Source organism: Bradysia coprophila, chromosome III (assembly GCF_014529535.1).
Source record: "Bradysia coprophila strain Holo2 chromosome III, BU_Bcop_v1, whole genome shotgun sequence".
NCBI classification, from domain to species: Eukaryota; Metazoa; Arthropoda; class Insecta; order Diptera; family Sciaridae; genus Bradysia; species Bradysia coprophila.
The window spans coordinates 1,962,604-1,979,033 of NC_050736.1; the positions used below are offsets into that span (position 1 = coordinate 1,962,604).

The 16,430-nt window shown below is 33.7% G+C and overlaps 1 protein-coding gene across 1 annotated transcript; it reads left to right on the forward strand.

The window, feature by feature from the left end:
• Positions 1-3,032: 3,032 nt before the first annotated feature.
• LOC119075791 lies at positions 3,033-15,802 on the forward strand. The gene is made up of 5 exons (XM_037182362.1): positions 3,033-3,760; positions 7,727-9,111; positions 11,751-11,847; positions 11,947-12,101; positions 13,591-15,802. Exons 1-5 carry the CDS (start codon positions 3,694-3,696, stop codon positions 13,855-13,857), a joined length of 1,971 nt encoding a protein of 656 aa, XP_037038257.1. The 5' UTR covers positions 3,033-3,693; the 3' UTR covers positions 13,858-15,802.
• Positions 15,803-16,430: the final 628 nt, after the last annotated feature.

The following is a 16,430-nucleotide window of genomic DNA, read 5'->3' on the forward strand; positions in this document are numbered from 1 at the left end:
TAATTAAACTGTCAGCAAGGAGGATATTCGAAAAATTCCTAAGTACATTTTTTCTAGCTAGAAATTTTCGAAAACATAAAAGTTACATCAAAAGATACGTTGACGATTTATCGCACTTCCTTCAAAGTTAAAAGTTAACTAATTCAAAATAGCCACCGAAACCGTAATTAAGAACGCTAACATCAAAAGATGAGATATGTTTGTTGTCTATTTCTGTAATGCTCATATATAAGATATTTTGAGTCTGAGGCATTATCTTAAAAATCTATGAATGCACATCATAGACATAATTATTTTTGAAACATTACTGGCAGAGAGTTCAATGTACCAATCTAACCGAGCATGTAACGTTTCAATGCGCATTAGGTATACCATATACTATACCACGTAATAATATTTTATTTTTATTATTATTTTCTTTTTTGCTTCTTCTTATTTTTATTTTAATTGACTACGAACTGAAAACCATACCTACATAATCCGAAATGTATTATGTAGGTATGTAATACCACTCAACACAAAAATCATCAGAAAAAAACCAACAATTTTATTGGCATATTTTTACTCATTTAGACATGAAAGAGATGAATGTGTTGAATTAGAACTTCAGAACTTCGTAATGGAAGAGTAACCTTTAATTAATTATTATACTCTCGGTGTATTTATAAACATTATATACCTCCGAAGCTAATGACTTTCGTGTAAATGTGTGTTTGCAGTAATGTACTATAAAATTGTAAATATACTTTTGCGGCTAGCACGTTCCATCACACACATAATGCACGTGCTACATTTATCTGTGTGTAAGATGTCCCATGAGTAACGACGATAATTTTATAGTTTTTGTTTTTCTGATTTTGTGAACGAAACTTTAAATGTTCATTTTGCTTTCACTCACACGGTATACTTTCTGGCTGACACAAGCGCATTATTTATTATCTATTTTTAAATAGAATTTTTCTTGTCTTAAGACTGTTGTATATGTAACGTAGGAATGGTTTAAATTTATCACAGAACACCCCATTTCTAACATGATATGTGATTTATTTAAGTTAGGGGACGACGCGACGACTGTGCGATCTTATGGACGTATTTTTCGAGTTACAGTTTTGTTTTTATTCACTGCACTATTTATGGTTAAGTCAACAACTATGTAAGTGAGTATGATAGTCCTTGTCAATTTTAAAGATATTTATTAGCTTCTGGAATTCTGTTAGTGATGGTATTAAATGTTAGAGGGTAATAGATAGCTGCGCATACCCAGTAAAATAGTAGTTAGGATGAAAGTATAAATAATTAGAACATAATTGGCCCAACTTTTAGTAAATATTTTGCTAGAGTAAAGGCTGACGCTGCACAATTGTTGTAAACCAACTACATCTGTTATAGACAGAAACGTCAAGAATAAGCAATGAGCTCTAACTATTACAATCATTTATAGCACAATAAATGTTAAAACTAATGAAGTAGCAGATTTTAATTCAATCCGTCGAAACAGCTTCGAACATAAGAAGTAACAGATTGTTGATTCTATAAAAATATAAACTTTCCGTGAAAGGTGAATGACTTAAACGTAAGAATCTTCTGATGTAATGAAAACCCTAAAACGATTTTCTTTTATCATATTTCAATGTTTATTGTATTTAAACATAATCCTATAAGCGCTAGTAAACTTTTTATATCTACCATTCTACAAATGTTATTATTGGTATAGTTACTCAGAATCAAGTTATCACTGTGCTGAGTACAGTGTATACTCTCGCTCTTCCATTGACTTAATTGTCTCATATCACATTTAGTACTAAAAACCGTAATACATCTACAATTGATTCGTTTCGTTAAAAAACCCCTCATTTTCACGATAATTTTTCAACCGAAAATAACTATACGACGCATGGCCATTAGCTCGTTATATTTTCATATACTTAAATTTTTAAGTACAGACAATTTGGAAAATATATGTTACGAATGAGTAAATGTGTATTCAGTCTCCGTCGGCAAGTCTCGCGTTCTAGTTAATGTAGTGAAAAATTGTGTTTAAAACAGTTACAGTTCTCATTGAACTTATGGATATAATGACCGAGAGATTCATTTTATAGAATTCTGAAATTTATATTTCCATTTTAAATGTGAAAACTCTTGACTGGGGAATTTTTATCTTTATTTTTCAAGTGTAATTTGGTTGAACACAAAGACAGCTATTTCCTATTAAAACAAGTAGTTAATTAAACGAAAGTATTGATTTGTTTAAAATTGAATGAATAACTTATAATGGGTCAAAGAAAAAGTGGAAAAATGTTTTTTCGGTGGAAAAGACAGAGGTAAAGTGTTACCGGCGCGTACAATCAACTCGTTAGGAATTTAAACTGTTTCGCTTGCTATACTACTCTCAATTCCAATTCATACATATCCGGAACTGATATGCGTGTTCTTTATTATCTCCTGCTATAAATCCACCTCTTTGTAATTTAAATGAAAAAAAGTTATTAGCTTAATGAAAGGTCAGACAATACCGTGACTGGTCACATGAGTTGTGTTCTCATTCCGTATAAGATACATAGAAACAGAGTTTCTTATATGGAATTTTAATGAAACAACATTAGTAACTGCGCCTTAAAATGTAAATTATTTAACTTATCCTTCTTAACTCTTTGTCTGATGAAAAAATTATTTTTATAAAAATCGAAATCCTTTTTGAATATTCGTCAGACACCCAACGGCTTAATGCTTAATTTTTTGTACGACTGTTTTGTTTTTCTTTGCTGAAAGATATGGCTAAGACGCAAACGCAAAAACTGTAATTCAAACGGTTTACAATTGTGATGTAAGCCATATGTTATATTCCCATTCTGCTATTTTATTTTGTTTTGCCGCATTCCATCAATATTGGCAATTTTATCCCGTTCCTAGGATAAGTCTTATTTTATGCACTAAAATCTCGGCAATGCTGCAAAACAGTTCATTTTATTACCTTTTTGCTTGCACTTGAATGTTCAGAAATCAATTAAATAAAAATTTTATTCTAAATTTAGTGAGCTCCCCGATCTGGAACAGAATCCTCGACAAAATCAAACTGTGACTCACAAACCAGTATCAGCAAAACAGCGTTCATCTGACCGATTAAAATCAACTAAATTACCAATTAATCCGACAAATATCAATACCGATCGAATCGAAACCATTGATCAGTATTCTCGATCAAGTACACTGCCATTGGACGACGACAAAGAACTGCGATTCCAATCGGTTACTAACAAAAAACGGTTGAACATCAAAATAGGTCAGACGTCTGATAAATTTTGTGTTTCCAACAAAGCCGATCCCAATGAAAATTTCCGTCAACGTTTATATGAACAAAGAATATTCAACAGCAATACAAACGACATTACTGAGATCATTAAAAGTGATGTTAAGAATTTGACAGACTGCTTTCAACAAAATCGATCGAATAAGTTGTCGAATAGTAAACTGTTAACCGTGCCACATATACCGGACGTAACGACACAAAACAAAACTAGCGACAAAAAAGTTGCGTGTCATTTGTATGATCACTTGCCAAAGATAATTGATAGGAATGATTCATCCACCAATTCAGGATCTTTAACAGCATCCAGTACCAATTTAAATTCGAAATTAAATAAATTTGGAATCAGTCGAAAAAGTAAATTGTCGAAACAGAGATTTTTGAACGTTATGGATCGTAGTGTCGATTCGATTGGAAGCTGTTCACTCGATGTGGATGCTGAGTCAACATTTTCAGGTACCTGTTGTATATTGTGGTCATGGATGTTGTTTTCTTCAGCTTTTTCTTAATTTTTTTTTTAAAATTATATTTTGTGATTATGGTGAATTTTATGATTTTTCTCATTTATTAACCGCTGTTATAAGTACTTTTCATCATCACATTTATTTTTATGCAATGCCAATGCACACCGTCTGTGTTGAAATTCTTGTTTTCACTTTATACTTTGTACATATAGTTAAACGAAATGATTGTTGACAGCCGTCATGTGGACCATTTCGAATTGGAACACAATTTAACACGAAAACACATAAAACACCAACATTAAAGCAACACAAAAACTTACGTGAATAGTTTACGTGAATGATTGTTTCAGGAGACCAACGGAAATTAGTGGTTTGTCCTTTTTAAAGTTCGAAAGAAGTCCGGTTTACCTGAAACCTGAACTGAAAATACCTGAACCTGCCATAACCGGAACCTGATTCAATTAATTTTGACCTGACCTGAATTTACCTGAAACTAAACCTAAAATATGTCAGACCAGACCTGAAACCTAACACAAAATGTCCGGTAAACCTGAAACCTGACCTGAGAGGTTTCAGAAATTCAGGTTCGAGTTAGGTTTCTTCAAAAATAAAAACCTGAAGTTTCATCATTTTTTGACCTCGGTCGACCGATTCCGAGCCTTACTCTTTTTACAGTTGATCTTTCATAAACGGCAGGCGTATAGCGTTAGAATCTGCTACTTCTTTTGTTTAAAGCATCACCTAGTGTTGCATACCGAATCTTGTACTTCTTTAGTTTAACTTTATATTTCTATACGTAAGAGAGCACTTAGCTTGAACTTATTGTCTATTTTCGTTGTTGTCGATAACAGATGACAGACCGATACAGACGAATGAAGTATCTGTGAAATTTACGGAAATTTTCGGTAAACAAATTTACAAATAATAATCGGCTCTGATTACGAGGAATGTATTTCAAGACTATCAAAAATAATATTTTTATTGAATTCATGCGTCATAAAGTTGTTTTACCTCAATTTTAAAGCCCATTTACTGCTTCTTGAGTAACGGCTCGCATTTGATTTTACCGAATGTGGTTTATTAATTGTATAATATTCATTCGTCTCTAGTCATCCATAAAATAAACTCGCTTTTATAATGCCCGTGTGTGTACGATAATCTTTCTGAATGGAGTAAGAAAACGTTGCCAGATTATCAAGTCTACAGATAGAATATGTGCTGGTAACATGTACATTGTACATATATTTATATCTAATGCCTTTTCTACTTTAAATTCTCACACCGAGTTCAAAATTTTATGTATGCGAATTTATACTTCCGTACCGATGACTGAATAACATTACTTTTGTTTATAATTCAATATCTTATAGGATAAGTAACACACCTTTTGTACATTGTTTCAATTTACGGCAGTCTCTAAACTCTTTTAATTCGCACGAAAACATTTCTAAAACTATTGTGCCTGTATCTATAACTGCTTCACAGCATACGTACATTTTTTTCTCAAAATACACCAGCAGCAGCATCTTGTAACACACAAAACATTACTTAAAAATAATGTCCATAAACTGTATCTGCATCTCATGATGTTTGTGTTTTGGAAAACGAAATGTATATCGATTCAACCATTACATTTTGTGTCTCATTCAAACAAAAAACTTTATAATTCAATTAATTGGTTTTGTGTTTGTGATGTGTCTAGACACATTCTTTAACGTGTTACTGTCCAAAGTGTTCGCTACAAATTATTTTATACTTCATTTGTTTAGGCATTCTGATTATCATATAAGGTCCACATTAGGCTCCCTCTAATAATGTTTTCGTCGCTTTATGGTGATAACAGATAATTAGCCGTTTCTGAGCTGACGCAAATCCATTTTAACCTCGATTTTAACGTAATTTTTCACAGAATCATTCATTTAAACCCTAGTGTCAGGCCCGGACTGGCCATATGGTGAATTCGGGGAATTCCCGATGGGCCTTTTGGATTTTTGTATGAGAATTTTTAATTTGTGGGCCTTTTTAAATTGAGTTGCATGGAGCCCCCGATGGGCTTTTTCGAGCCAGTCCGGTACTGCCTAGTGTGAAAACATGCGATCTAGATGTTGTTTCTGTGGGAGCATATTGAAGCTGATAGAATGACACCATTGCAAACGAAAACAGAACTATCGCATGTTATTTAGTTATCAATGGTGTTTCCTTGACATTTTGAATATTCAGGGAGTATTTTCCCTAAAATAGCAGCTATACATATTAAGAGTTACCTATATTACAACAACCCTGTGCCGAGCACCATGGTGAGAGTCGATTTTACATTTCGGTAAAAGTATTCATTCAACGAAACGACTTTAAAAGTCGACAATTTTGGTAAATATTTTCTACCAAATAAGTTGTGTTCAGGCCTTGAGCCAGTGTTTGAATAAACACGATCTGTTTTATACTCAGCCAATTTTAGCAACGTTCGTCATTTAACAGAACAACACTCATTATATTAACAAATTGAGAAACATAGCACAATATTAAAACAATAATCTACATCTGCGGCGAGACTCTGTACTCTCAAAAATGAATATATTTTCAAGTTTTTATCTGTAAATGGGTGCAATTGCAGCGAGTAATGCTTCTGTTTTTATTAGAACATTCATCGTACTGAAGATTGTCACTTTAGTCATTGCGTTTCAAAGAAAAATGATGGAGATTCTCTCTAAAAGAAATTAGATCTTCTGTAAGTGTTTCTATGAAGAGTTAGAAAGTGAGTCAGACAGCGCCGATTTTTTAAAAATATTCCAAAAATTTTCAAAATTCTGGAAATTTATAACTATTTTCAAGAATAGTACACTGGAACCTCATGAAACTCGTTTTGCCAAATCCTATGACTTTCACTAAATGTGGTTGTTTATCATCACTTGTCACCAACAATTCACTAAACATCCGCTGAAAGGAAGTAATAAAACATGTTCGTCATTTCGATGTTTTCTCTATCTGGTTTTGGTGATGTTATCCTCAAGATCTATTTATTTAATAAATCTTACGACAAGTCGAATTACTCAACGAATCTATTACTTCATTTGACCTAAGTATTTTCTGCAAATGGAAATTAAATATTTCAGTGGACTTGTCAGAATAATTTTGTAGGAAGTATTCGAACCATTTGTATAACATTAACAGTGTACATAAATCATAATCGCTTGAATGAGCTTGATTACACTGTATGAACATTATAAGGGCTAAAGGTCACTACATACAGTCTTCATTTGATGTCCAATTAAGACATTACAAAAATCAATCAGATGATGATGACTTTAACATGCATTTTAATATTAAAAGGGACGTAAAGTATAGTTTCCACTTAAAAAGAGCACTCCGTTTAGCCTCCGTTTACATGACAGTTGTAAAATAGAACAAAGGAACTGTCACGTAAACGGAGTAAAAAATTGAAATAAATTCAATTTCCACTCCGTTTGCGTGACAGTTCTTTTGTTCTAATTTGCAACTGTCATGTAGACGGAGGCTAAACGGAGTGCTCTTTTTAAGTGGAAACTATACTTAAGCCTACAACTCATTACTGATTTTTGTCGGCGCTATCGACGAATTTCAAATAGTGTACAAAATCATTGTAAAATATCCACGTCGTCGCCACCGATATACGTAATAAAATAAACTTAAACTGGAATGGATTTGGTTTTATAAATATAATCGCACTGTATTTAAGCTTGAAATTAACAGAATATAACGAACGTTTCATTCCGTTGACCATACCACCATTGAACCATGTGACAATTTATTTAGAAATGTTCATTGATCTGAAATCGTTGGAGCTCCATTTAACTCACTTCGTGCCAAACAGACAAAACATATTGTACAGATAACTAAGCCACCCACACTATGACACTGTAACAAAAAAAAAATCTTTTCAGTAACTTCCATTAATAAAATCAAATTTTTCCATTTCTCATAGACACGAGTGGAAGCCTAAACTTATGTACCCCGCTGTCTGGAAAGGACTTCACTAGGGAATTTACATCACGCATTCAGGAACGGTGTCAAGTTGGCCAAATATCCTATCAGAAGGCATCAGCAGTACTAGATCCGACATCAGGCAAAATAGCAACCATCTTATCTACCAACGAAGGACTATCTGCGTCGCCAATCAAAAAACCGAGTTACTTAAATCTAGCGTGTTGTGTCAACGGATATTCGAATCTAACCACTTATGATTCGAAGCTTCGGCAGAATATAAACAAATCGAGAGAAGTTTCACCGAATCGTCCCATCACACATACATTACATTATACCCGAGGCGACGGAAACTATTTGGTTGTACCAATACCTGTACCTGTGATTAATGATACAAAAGAAAACAATATGATGAATATGAATTCTCTAATTTCACCGGAAAAGAAGTTTTTCACGTCGGCGAAATCGCCGGAACAAAGTGGAAAAGATGTTACCGATAACGTTAACACAAAAAGTTATTTCTCATCAACAAAATACTTTAGTTCTACCAGTTCTACAACTACAACGCTTGTTAAGGACGATGTTGAAATCAAATCTCCGAAAAGTTTCATTCAACAGCGTGTCGAGCGTCTTTACGGGCCAGGTGCACTGGCGCAAGGATTTTACAGTCCGAAACGCAGTAACAGTGACAGTAGTAGTTCGGTGTTGTCAGAACGTTCGCAAAATTCAACCAACACGGTCAAGCAAACGAAAATTTTTAAAACCGAATATAAAAACGGTGTGTCGTCGGTGAACAAATTTGAAGTTGAAAATTTAGAAGTGGAAGACGAACAATCATTGCCAGTTTTGAGACACTTACGACCGGAATTTCGGGCTCAATTGCCAATTTTATCGCCGAAGCGATCGATAGCAAAATTATCAACCGAATTTGCATCACTTAGTAGTAACCAACCAGCAGCAGCAGCAACAACAACAATGTTATCGAACAATAAACTAACGAATGGTGATGCCGCGCAGGCACAACGTAATAATTTACATAAAACAGCATTGCCAAATTTAATACAAAATGTTAGCAACAACAGTGATAGTGTAAATAGTTGTAGTACAAGCACAAGTCAATCAAATTCGGCAATAAACGGTGTTGTATCGGAAACAACGTATTCAGTGAACAAAATGAAATTGTCTGAGGATAATGGTGTTGAGTCTAGTAAGAAACCGAGTAATGGCCACGCTAAAATGGAAAACGGGCAAAGTAACGGTGTAGCGAATGGCAGTCATTATGAGGAAAAAGGTGGACATTACTTTTTGAACGTGCTAAAAGATGAACGGGATCGTTTAATTTCGCTCGCTGTAACTGCTGAAGGATATATGGCTGTTCTGTCGGAGGTGAGTTGAATTTTGTTTGCAATTATTCTGCTCAAATCGTACGAATTACATTGAGAGCTCATACCATTGTATCGAAATAATGTTCCGTTATGTGTCAAGCGAGTATTATACAAAACAAAACCACATCTTGCGTGTTGTTGAAAGTAATTAGCCGGCAGAATTCGGTTAGACAAAATGTGCATGCTAAAAATAATTCAAGGTAACGAAAAGGATTTTTACCAGAAACGTTGTTCGTTGTTTCGCTTTTATATCAAACAAATAAGAGTTACGAGATCTGGCACGGCATGTATTTCATGGTTGTTAAATCAATTTCTTTTTCATGGATGTGAAGGTTCAGTCTGGCTATTGTAAAGCTTTTGGTCCTACTACAACCAATCAGAAATATTTTCTTCCGTCTTATTCCTCGGATGAATTCAAAAAGAGGAATTGTTTGTTTGAACCTAAGATCTATTATTAGCAGCGATATAAGCAGTATATTCTCCGATTGATTGATTGAACACAATACCTTTCTCGGACGCGGTTAATTTTACGATTCTATTTTCTATAGAGGACCGTATCAGCCAAAGGTTTTGGTTTATTTTTTCTCGTATCAGTTGATACCATTCAACCTTTCAAAGAGGACCTACAGTTCTTCTATCGGATCTATGATCATTTGATCCAAGTATTTTCAAGTGATTGACTTTAAATCTTTTACTTCATTTGTTTAAATATACTTTTCGCTATATAAAGACTGCAATAGACAGATATTGACGTTTATTCCTTCAGTCGTTATCGGTAACAGGTGATAGCCGGTAATCTGTAACAAGCTAAGGTGACCATTTTCTTGTAAATTATTGAATTTAACACCTATAGAAGAGTCATCAATGTCTCAATGTTCACACATTTCATCATTTTTGCATTAGCTCAGTTGATATATCTAAAGATGACAACATTCTCTTCCTCATTTCCACTTCTCTGCATTAGTAATATTAGTACTCGATTGAAGTCGTGTCACTTTTGACAACACTTAATATAATCTGGGTGTTAAGTACTCCAGCGGAACAAAAAAAAACTCTAGTCTGATAAGCGTAAACACTATTTCCTTTTGAAAATTATACTGTCCCGTCCCATCTTCGCAATCATTAAAGCAGCTCGACTATACTGAGGGGCTAACCATGGCTGCACATACAAATGACTTCCTATGACACTTTATATAGACTTTTTTCCCCTTCAACACAAAATAAATAATCAAAAACGATTTTTTTTACTTCGCATTTAAATTGTAAACATTATAGCAACAAAATGTAATTGATTTTGTTTTTGCTTAGTTTACGGTGTTTTAATTAAAGTTGCTCCAGAGCATTAAGAGCATATATTTATATGCGGAGCTCTCTCTCTCTCTGCCTTAAAATTATTTATTATTATTGCGTGCAAATGTAAATTCAGTCGTTGATATTCGATTAAAACGCGAAACTTAAATTTCGAGGTGATGACAAGGTATTTGTTTTAATTAATGCAAATGTACAAACGAGTTTATTTTTTTGTTATACGTTTACATTGATGCACGAAAATAGAAATTATGATACAATTTAGAATTTGATGGCGGATACTTGCTCGCTGTGCTGCTATAATAGCAAAAATTTGTAAATGTTTTCAATTTCAATTAAATTATTTGACTAGGCAGTGATGAACTGAAGTAAGTTAGTAAGGATAGGAGTTGCAAAAGAAAACTGTCTTCTTTAAGAAGCCTTTTCCTGTGCCTTTAAGTTCATTCGGTTAAAAAATTCTTCTTAGATTGAGTAGCCAAGTAACCACAATGGAAATTAAGTAGTTCAGCGTCAGACCCAGGTATTGAAGAAATTGAAAATGAAATCTTTCTCTTATGGCCAGGCTAAAGCGCCTTACATCGAATGTAAACATTACGATAGTAAGCTGCTTTAACCTGGCTTTATGGACAGTATAGTTGATATGTAGCCTATCTGTGGAGTGGAGGCCTTTACACAAAAACTATTTTCCCTTAACAATATTGAAGATTCCTTCCGCGAGTTAACTATCGATTTGAGATCACTTGATTAGATATTTTAAAATTTCCGGATTTTGAAAAACAAGGAACTAATTCACGGGCGACTCACCTTGATCGACGTTGCATGAGCGATCGTTAAAAATGATGCAGCTTAACAACTGCCAGTTGAAAGTTATTTAAGCTCTAAGACTCTTGTTAAATTTACTTCTAAATATCCTCTGGCGGATGTTTAAATCGCTCCACTTGAAGACTGTCCATAAAACACGTTTCCATTTTTTTTTTTGGTAATTATAAACTCTTCCATCCTATTCTAACAGTTATAACATTGTTTCTCAAGCCTTGAATATTTTCATTGTGGAATAATTACATGACTTATTGAGTGGGAAAGAATTTGTGGGTCATATTTGACTGCAACTTCTTTGCCTGTTAAATGGTGGCCTTAGAACATAATTTTGTAATTAGACGAGACTAGATATGTTCCTTACATTTTTCAAATTTGAATATTTTCTTTTACTTCATACGTTCTTCTCTGTATAATGCTGTCTTGTGCATCATCACCACCAAAACCGATTAATAATGCGAGTGTCATGTAAATTAAATTTTAATGTGCAACGTTGTTGTCTGTATTTTTTTTTAGAGAGACGAACCACCAAATGAGGAAATATTTGGCCACCTACGTTCGGCGGCAGGCAAAGCAAGACTGTTGGCTACACAAAAAATGCAACAGTTCGAAGGTATGACACCGATTTATCGTAAACCAAAAAGCCATATTATCCCACACGTACATACTCGAAAGTATCAATACATTTAACGAAAATTAAAAATTATTTTAGGTCTGTGCCACAACAACCTGAATCAAATACCTGGCGAAAAGTTTCCAACAACAGCTGAAGATTTACAAGGATTTTGGGATATGCTTTTGCTGCAAGTGGATCATGTTAATTCGATTTTTGCTGAAATCGAAGAGCTTAAAAAGAACAATTGGCAGGTGAGATGTAGTTTCTATTTCACATCTGAACACAATCTATTGGCATTTAGTAGACGTGGAAAAGGTGTACATATTTTTCCATGCGTCGTTGTTTTATCAGTTCATTAACTTCAGTCATGCACACATAACCAACCTACAGTTGAAATTATTTCTTGCCTATTGGTTGTATTTAAAGCAGACAAATTATACGTTTAAAGTATGTTATGGAGCTGGGAACATTTATACGGACAAATTAATCGAAAGCGAAAGAAAAAAAAATAATTGAAAATAGACATACCATCGCCAGTGAACTCAACCTACACATTTAACAATACGTTTTAATCTAATAATGTGCACTTTTTTGCTGGTATAATTCTTTCATTGGCCTCAATTATAAAATGAAATGAGAAATATTGCCCACTTGCGAATTTATTCAAATTAGTTGGTTGAGTTTCATTCGACTATTACTCGACAACATCTCCACTCCACAGTTTGAAACGATTCGAAACTATTTTAATCTTAAGCTTAGACCGAGGCTCAAATGCAAATGATATTCATATTGAATTCTGTTGCAATTGTTATTTCCTTTTGCAAAGGCATAAATAAATAACAGAATAAGCGGTGTGATGATATGCCGGAGTTAACCGCAACCCATTTAAAACGATAAAATAATTTTGTTTGCGGTGGGTGACTTTCGACTTGTGTTTTATGTATTCCAATTAGATGTGACTAAGCTGGTACTTTGCTAGTTCAGAATTATAAAAATGTTCTGTACAGCAGTTTCCCATTGCATTAAAAATATTCTTGTGAAAATAGACCTACCGAAATCAAACGAATTTTCTGGTAGACTTCTGGTATGTTTGGTTGCTTTTAGGATGCAGATAAACCGTTATCAGTTTGCCGAAATACCCAAATTTCTACAATCTACCCTATGCTCATATTATCTTCGACCGACTTTTCACAGAATGCCTAATGTTTCGAAGAAATGCTTAATGTGACATTTATATTACAAAAAAGTTCAATAGATACAGTATTCTTGATATTTAGATGATTTGTTGGAACAGCAGGACACCTTACAGTTTATGCAGTACTTCAAAGAATCAATCATACAATCGTGTTATATTCAAAAGTAGTCGCGGAAATAGAAAAACTACAAATATAGAGAAGGTCGTCCAGTCGTCCTCTATATTTCAAAATAGGAAAATCGACTCATCCTACTGGAGATACCTCCATAAGAAAAGTGCATTTTTTGCCTTTCGATCAGCTCCCACTGGTTTTGGAATTTTTTAAAAATGGTTTTGTCTTCTTGAGTTTAATACCTTTCTAGGAACACATAAAAAAGCCCACTGTAAAATGTGTCCTATGTCGGTAGATTAATATTCAATAGAATCGATCTTAATACACAATGATGTCTCCAGTATTTAGGTATACGAAGTCCTTCAGATCCATTTCATTCCGCCCTTTTTTATCGTACGAATAACTTCTCAAACTACTCTATTTTACCCAACAGAAACCTGTAACTGAAACACAACGGATTCCACCACAAGGCTCAAAACTGCCCAAACGTCCAGCAACAAAATCTTCAACCGGTGCCGCTTCGAGTACAGCTAAGTCAACGAACGGAACCACAGCCGCTAAAAAGACTGCAGCTTCGCTGGCGACTCAGCGACGTGAAGCACAGCGACAGCAATTTTTGGAACAGAAACGCCGAAATAAGGCCGCATCGGCTGAACAACCGGTTGAAATATTTCAGTTATTGCCGGATGCAAGTAGCTGATTTTGCTGAAAATGGATTTCCATCTCTTAAGTAAATTATATTCGTAGCGGACGAATGTTTTGATTATGTGATGTTTTCTTTGTCTGTTAATAATTAATAATGAAAAAGTCGTTTTAATCGTTAATTTTAGCAATAGGAATCCACATTCAAAAAACATGTTTTTTTAGTGCTCATACCACAATTTTTTAAAAAACTTTTTATTGATTTTTCTCTATCTCAATCTCTCGAGAAAAAAATGAATTTGAAATTATTTTGTAAAGATTTTAGAATTGAATGAAAATGAAACGAATTTTAAGAAGAAATGATCGATTGTATAAGTAAAAATTTGAAAAATTGTTTTTTAAATTCAATTAAATTGCTAAAATGTCTCAAACCTTTCAGACCTTTCGCAACGTAATTTTAAATTATTTTTTTGCTTTATTTTGCAACCGTTCTACTTAAACAAAACAAGAAAAAACTCTTCCTCTCTGCAGGACAATTTTTTTTTTTTACTTTGTGAATCATCAAAAATTAAAATATTTCGCCGGAAAAAATCGTTACTTTCATTTCGAAGGAAGAAAATGTTGTAAAATGTGAATTGGATATAATACGTAATATTGAATGCCATTTCTGGTGTAAGGAAGACAAAAACGTTAATGTGTTTAAGAAATTGAGTGGCTTTGCTTTTTTCAAACCGTCGTCAGTCTTAATGGTTTAGAAAAGAAATTTGATGTGCTTACGTGCCGAACATTTAAAATGACCCGCAAAATTTACGTAATGTTTACCTATCCCAGTACAAACCCATATGGAAAAAATTGACTTTATTTGAACGGGAGTGTATGGCCAAGGGCCAAAACTTATTAATTGGTTCGGATGGAACTAATGTTGTCTCCAATTGAAATTTGGTTGATTGTCAAGATTAGGAAATCTAAGCCTGACGTTTAAGTTCTGCGCTCAAAAATAGTGGTTGAAATAAAGGTACCGTTTTGTGTGTTACAAAATCTTTTACTTCATTCGCTGTAACAATTCATTTCACTATTATAAGAGATCATCCGTCGACAGCAGATGATTAAACGTTTCCGAATGAATAATTAGCAGTTCGTTGCCTTTGGTGCACACACACTTTAAAACATTATTGTGCTTTCTTATGTACAAACTTTGCGGTTCTTCGAAGAAATTTGCTTTCGCCTTCCTTCCTTGGGCATCTTCGTTGAATATAAAGTCATAATCCGAATAACTAACCAACGAATCTCAGTTCTAAATATACAAATAGATTTCGAAGTGATTCTTGACATCAGATCTGCTTTTTCAATGAAAACATAACAGCAGCATAGAATCGTTCTTCCGACCTGATTATGCTGATCTAGCTTAATCTAATATGATTATGGTAATTGTGAGAGACAATATCGACGAGGATCTGGACTATGTCGTTGTTTCAAAGTAATGACACCAAAAGGGAGACAAATTTTAATTAAATAAAAAAAGGATTAAGTCACAACAAGGTAACATTAATACGTATAAGGGTTCGATATACGTGTGTTGTATAGTTTTAAGATGGAAAACTGTTTTTGGATTGATTTAAGTTCCTTTACAAGAAAAAGTTTTTTTTAGTACATATACTTACCTACGCTGACATAGAATACATTAAATACATTAAACAAGAAGCTAAAACATTTAAAATGGATGAATTAACTCTACGAAAAAATATAGCAAAGATATAAAACAAAATTAAATAAATTTCGAAAATATAACAAAAGTTAAATGCAAATGAATAATCTAGAAAATTGTTATGAAAACTAAAATGAAATGTTAAATTATCTTAACACCACGGAGTTCACAAACAATTTCACCAAAAATAATAACACTTAGCCTAACATGAAGATCTTTATTATTTTCATGTCTTCACATAATCTCATAGCAATTGAATATAACGAAGCGTTACATTTTAAAAGAAAGCAAAACAAAATCATGAAGAAATTCTGAACACGCCACCAACTACACACAGCAGCTATGTGCCAGTCCTTTTTTAAACATTTTTTACAATCGGCATTAAATTTGTTACTTCATTTGGTTAAAGTATCGCTTATTGTTTGACAGAAAATCTTTTCCTTCATTTGTTAAGACTACCATTTTTCTATATAAGAGAGCACCAACGATAACTTCTGTTTGACGTTGTTGTCGATAACAGATGAGCTCTTTGATTCAAATCAATTTAGGAAGAGTACATCAGCACAGCTACTTCGATTGACCCTGATGCTGAAATTTCCATAGCGCTCTTTGTCATTCTATGTAAGGGTTTTTGTCGTCCCCGAATCCATACATCATACGTCTGGAGTTCATTAGAAAAAATCCGTTATCGGCCGGTTGTGTTTTCACTACCTGTAACCAATTGGATGCAATTACAGAACTGCTTAATCTGGACAGTACTACACAGGCATGGAGTACCACAGCAATATGTGAAAATCTAATCACATCTAATATTGGTCGTTTATCATTTTCAAAATTCAACTTTGTCAAGAAGATACACAAAGGATCCAATGAGATCCAAAACAACCGGTTAGAAAGAAAGAAAATTTTTACAAATTGTTGATAAA

Excerpts from the sequence above, each read along its gene's own strand:
- LOC119075791 (XM_037182362.1), top strand. The coding sequence starts at position 3,694 with ATGGATCGTAGTGTCGATTCGATTGGAAGCTGTTCACTCGATGTGGAT. Across the intron at positions 11,848-11,946 it reads AAAAATGCAACAGTTCGAAG|GTCTGTGCCACAACAACCTG; the intron begins GTATGACACCGA and ends AAATTATTTTAG. Across the intron at positions 12,102-13,590 it reads TTAAAAAGAACAATTGGCAG|AAACCTGTAACTGAAACACA; the intron begins GTGAGATGTAGT and ends TTTACCCAACAG.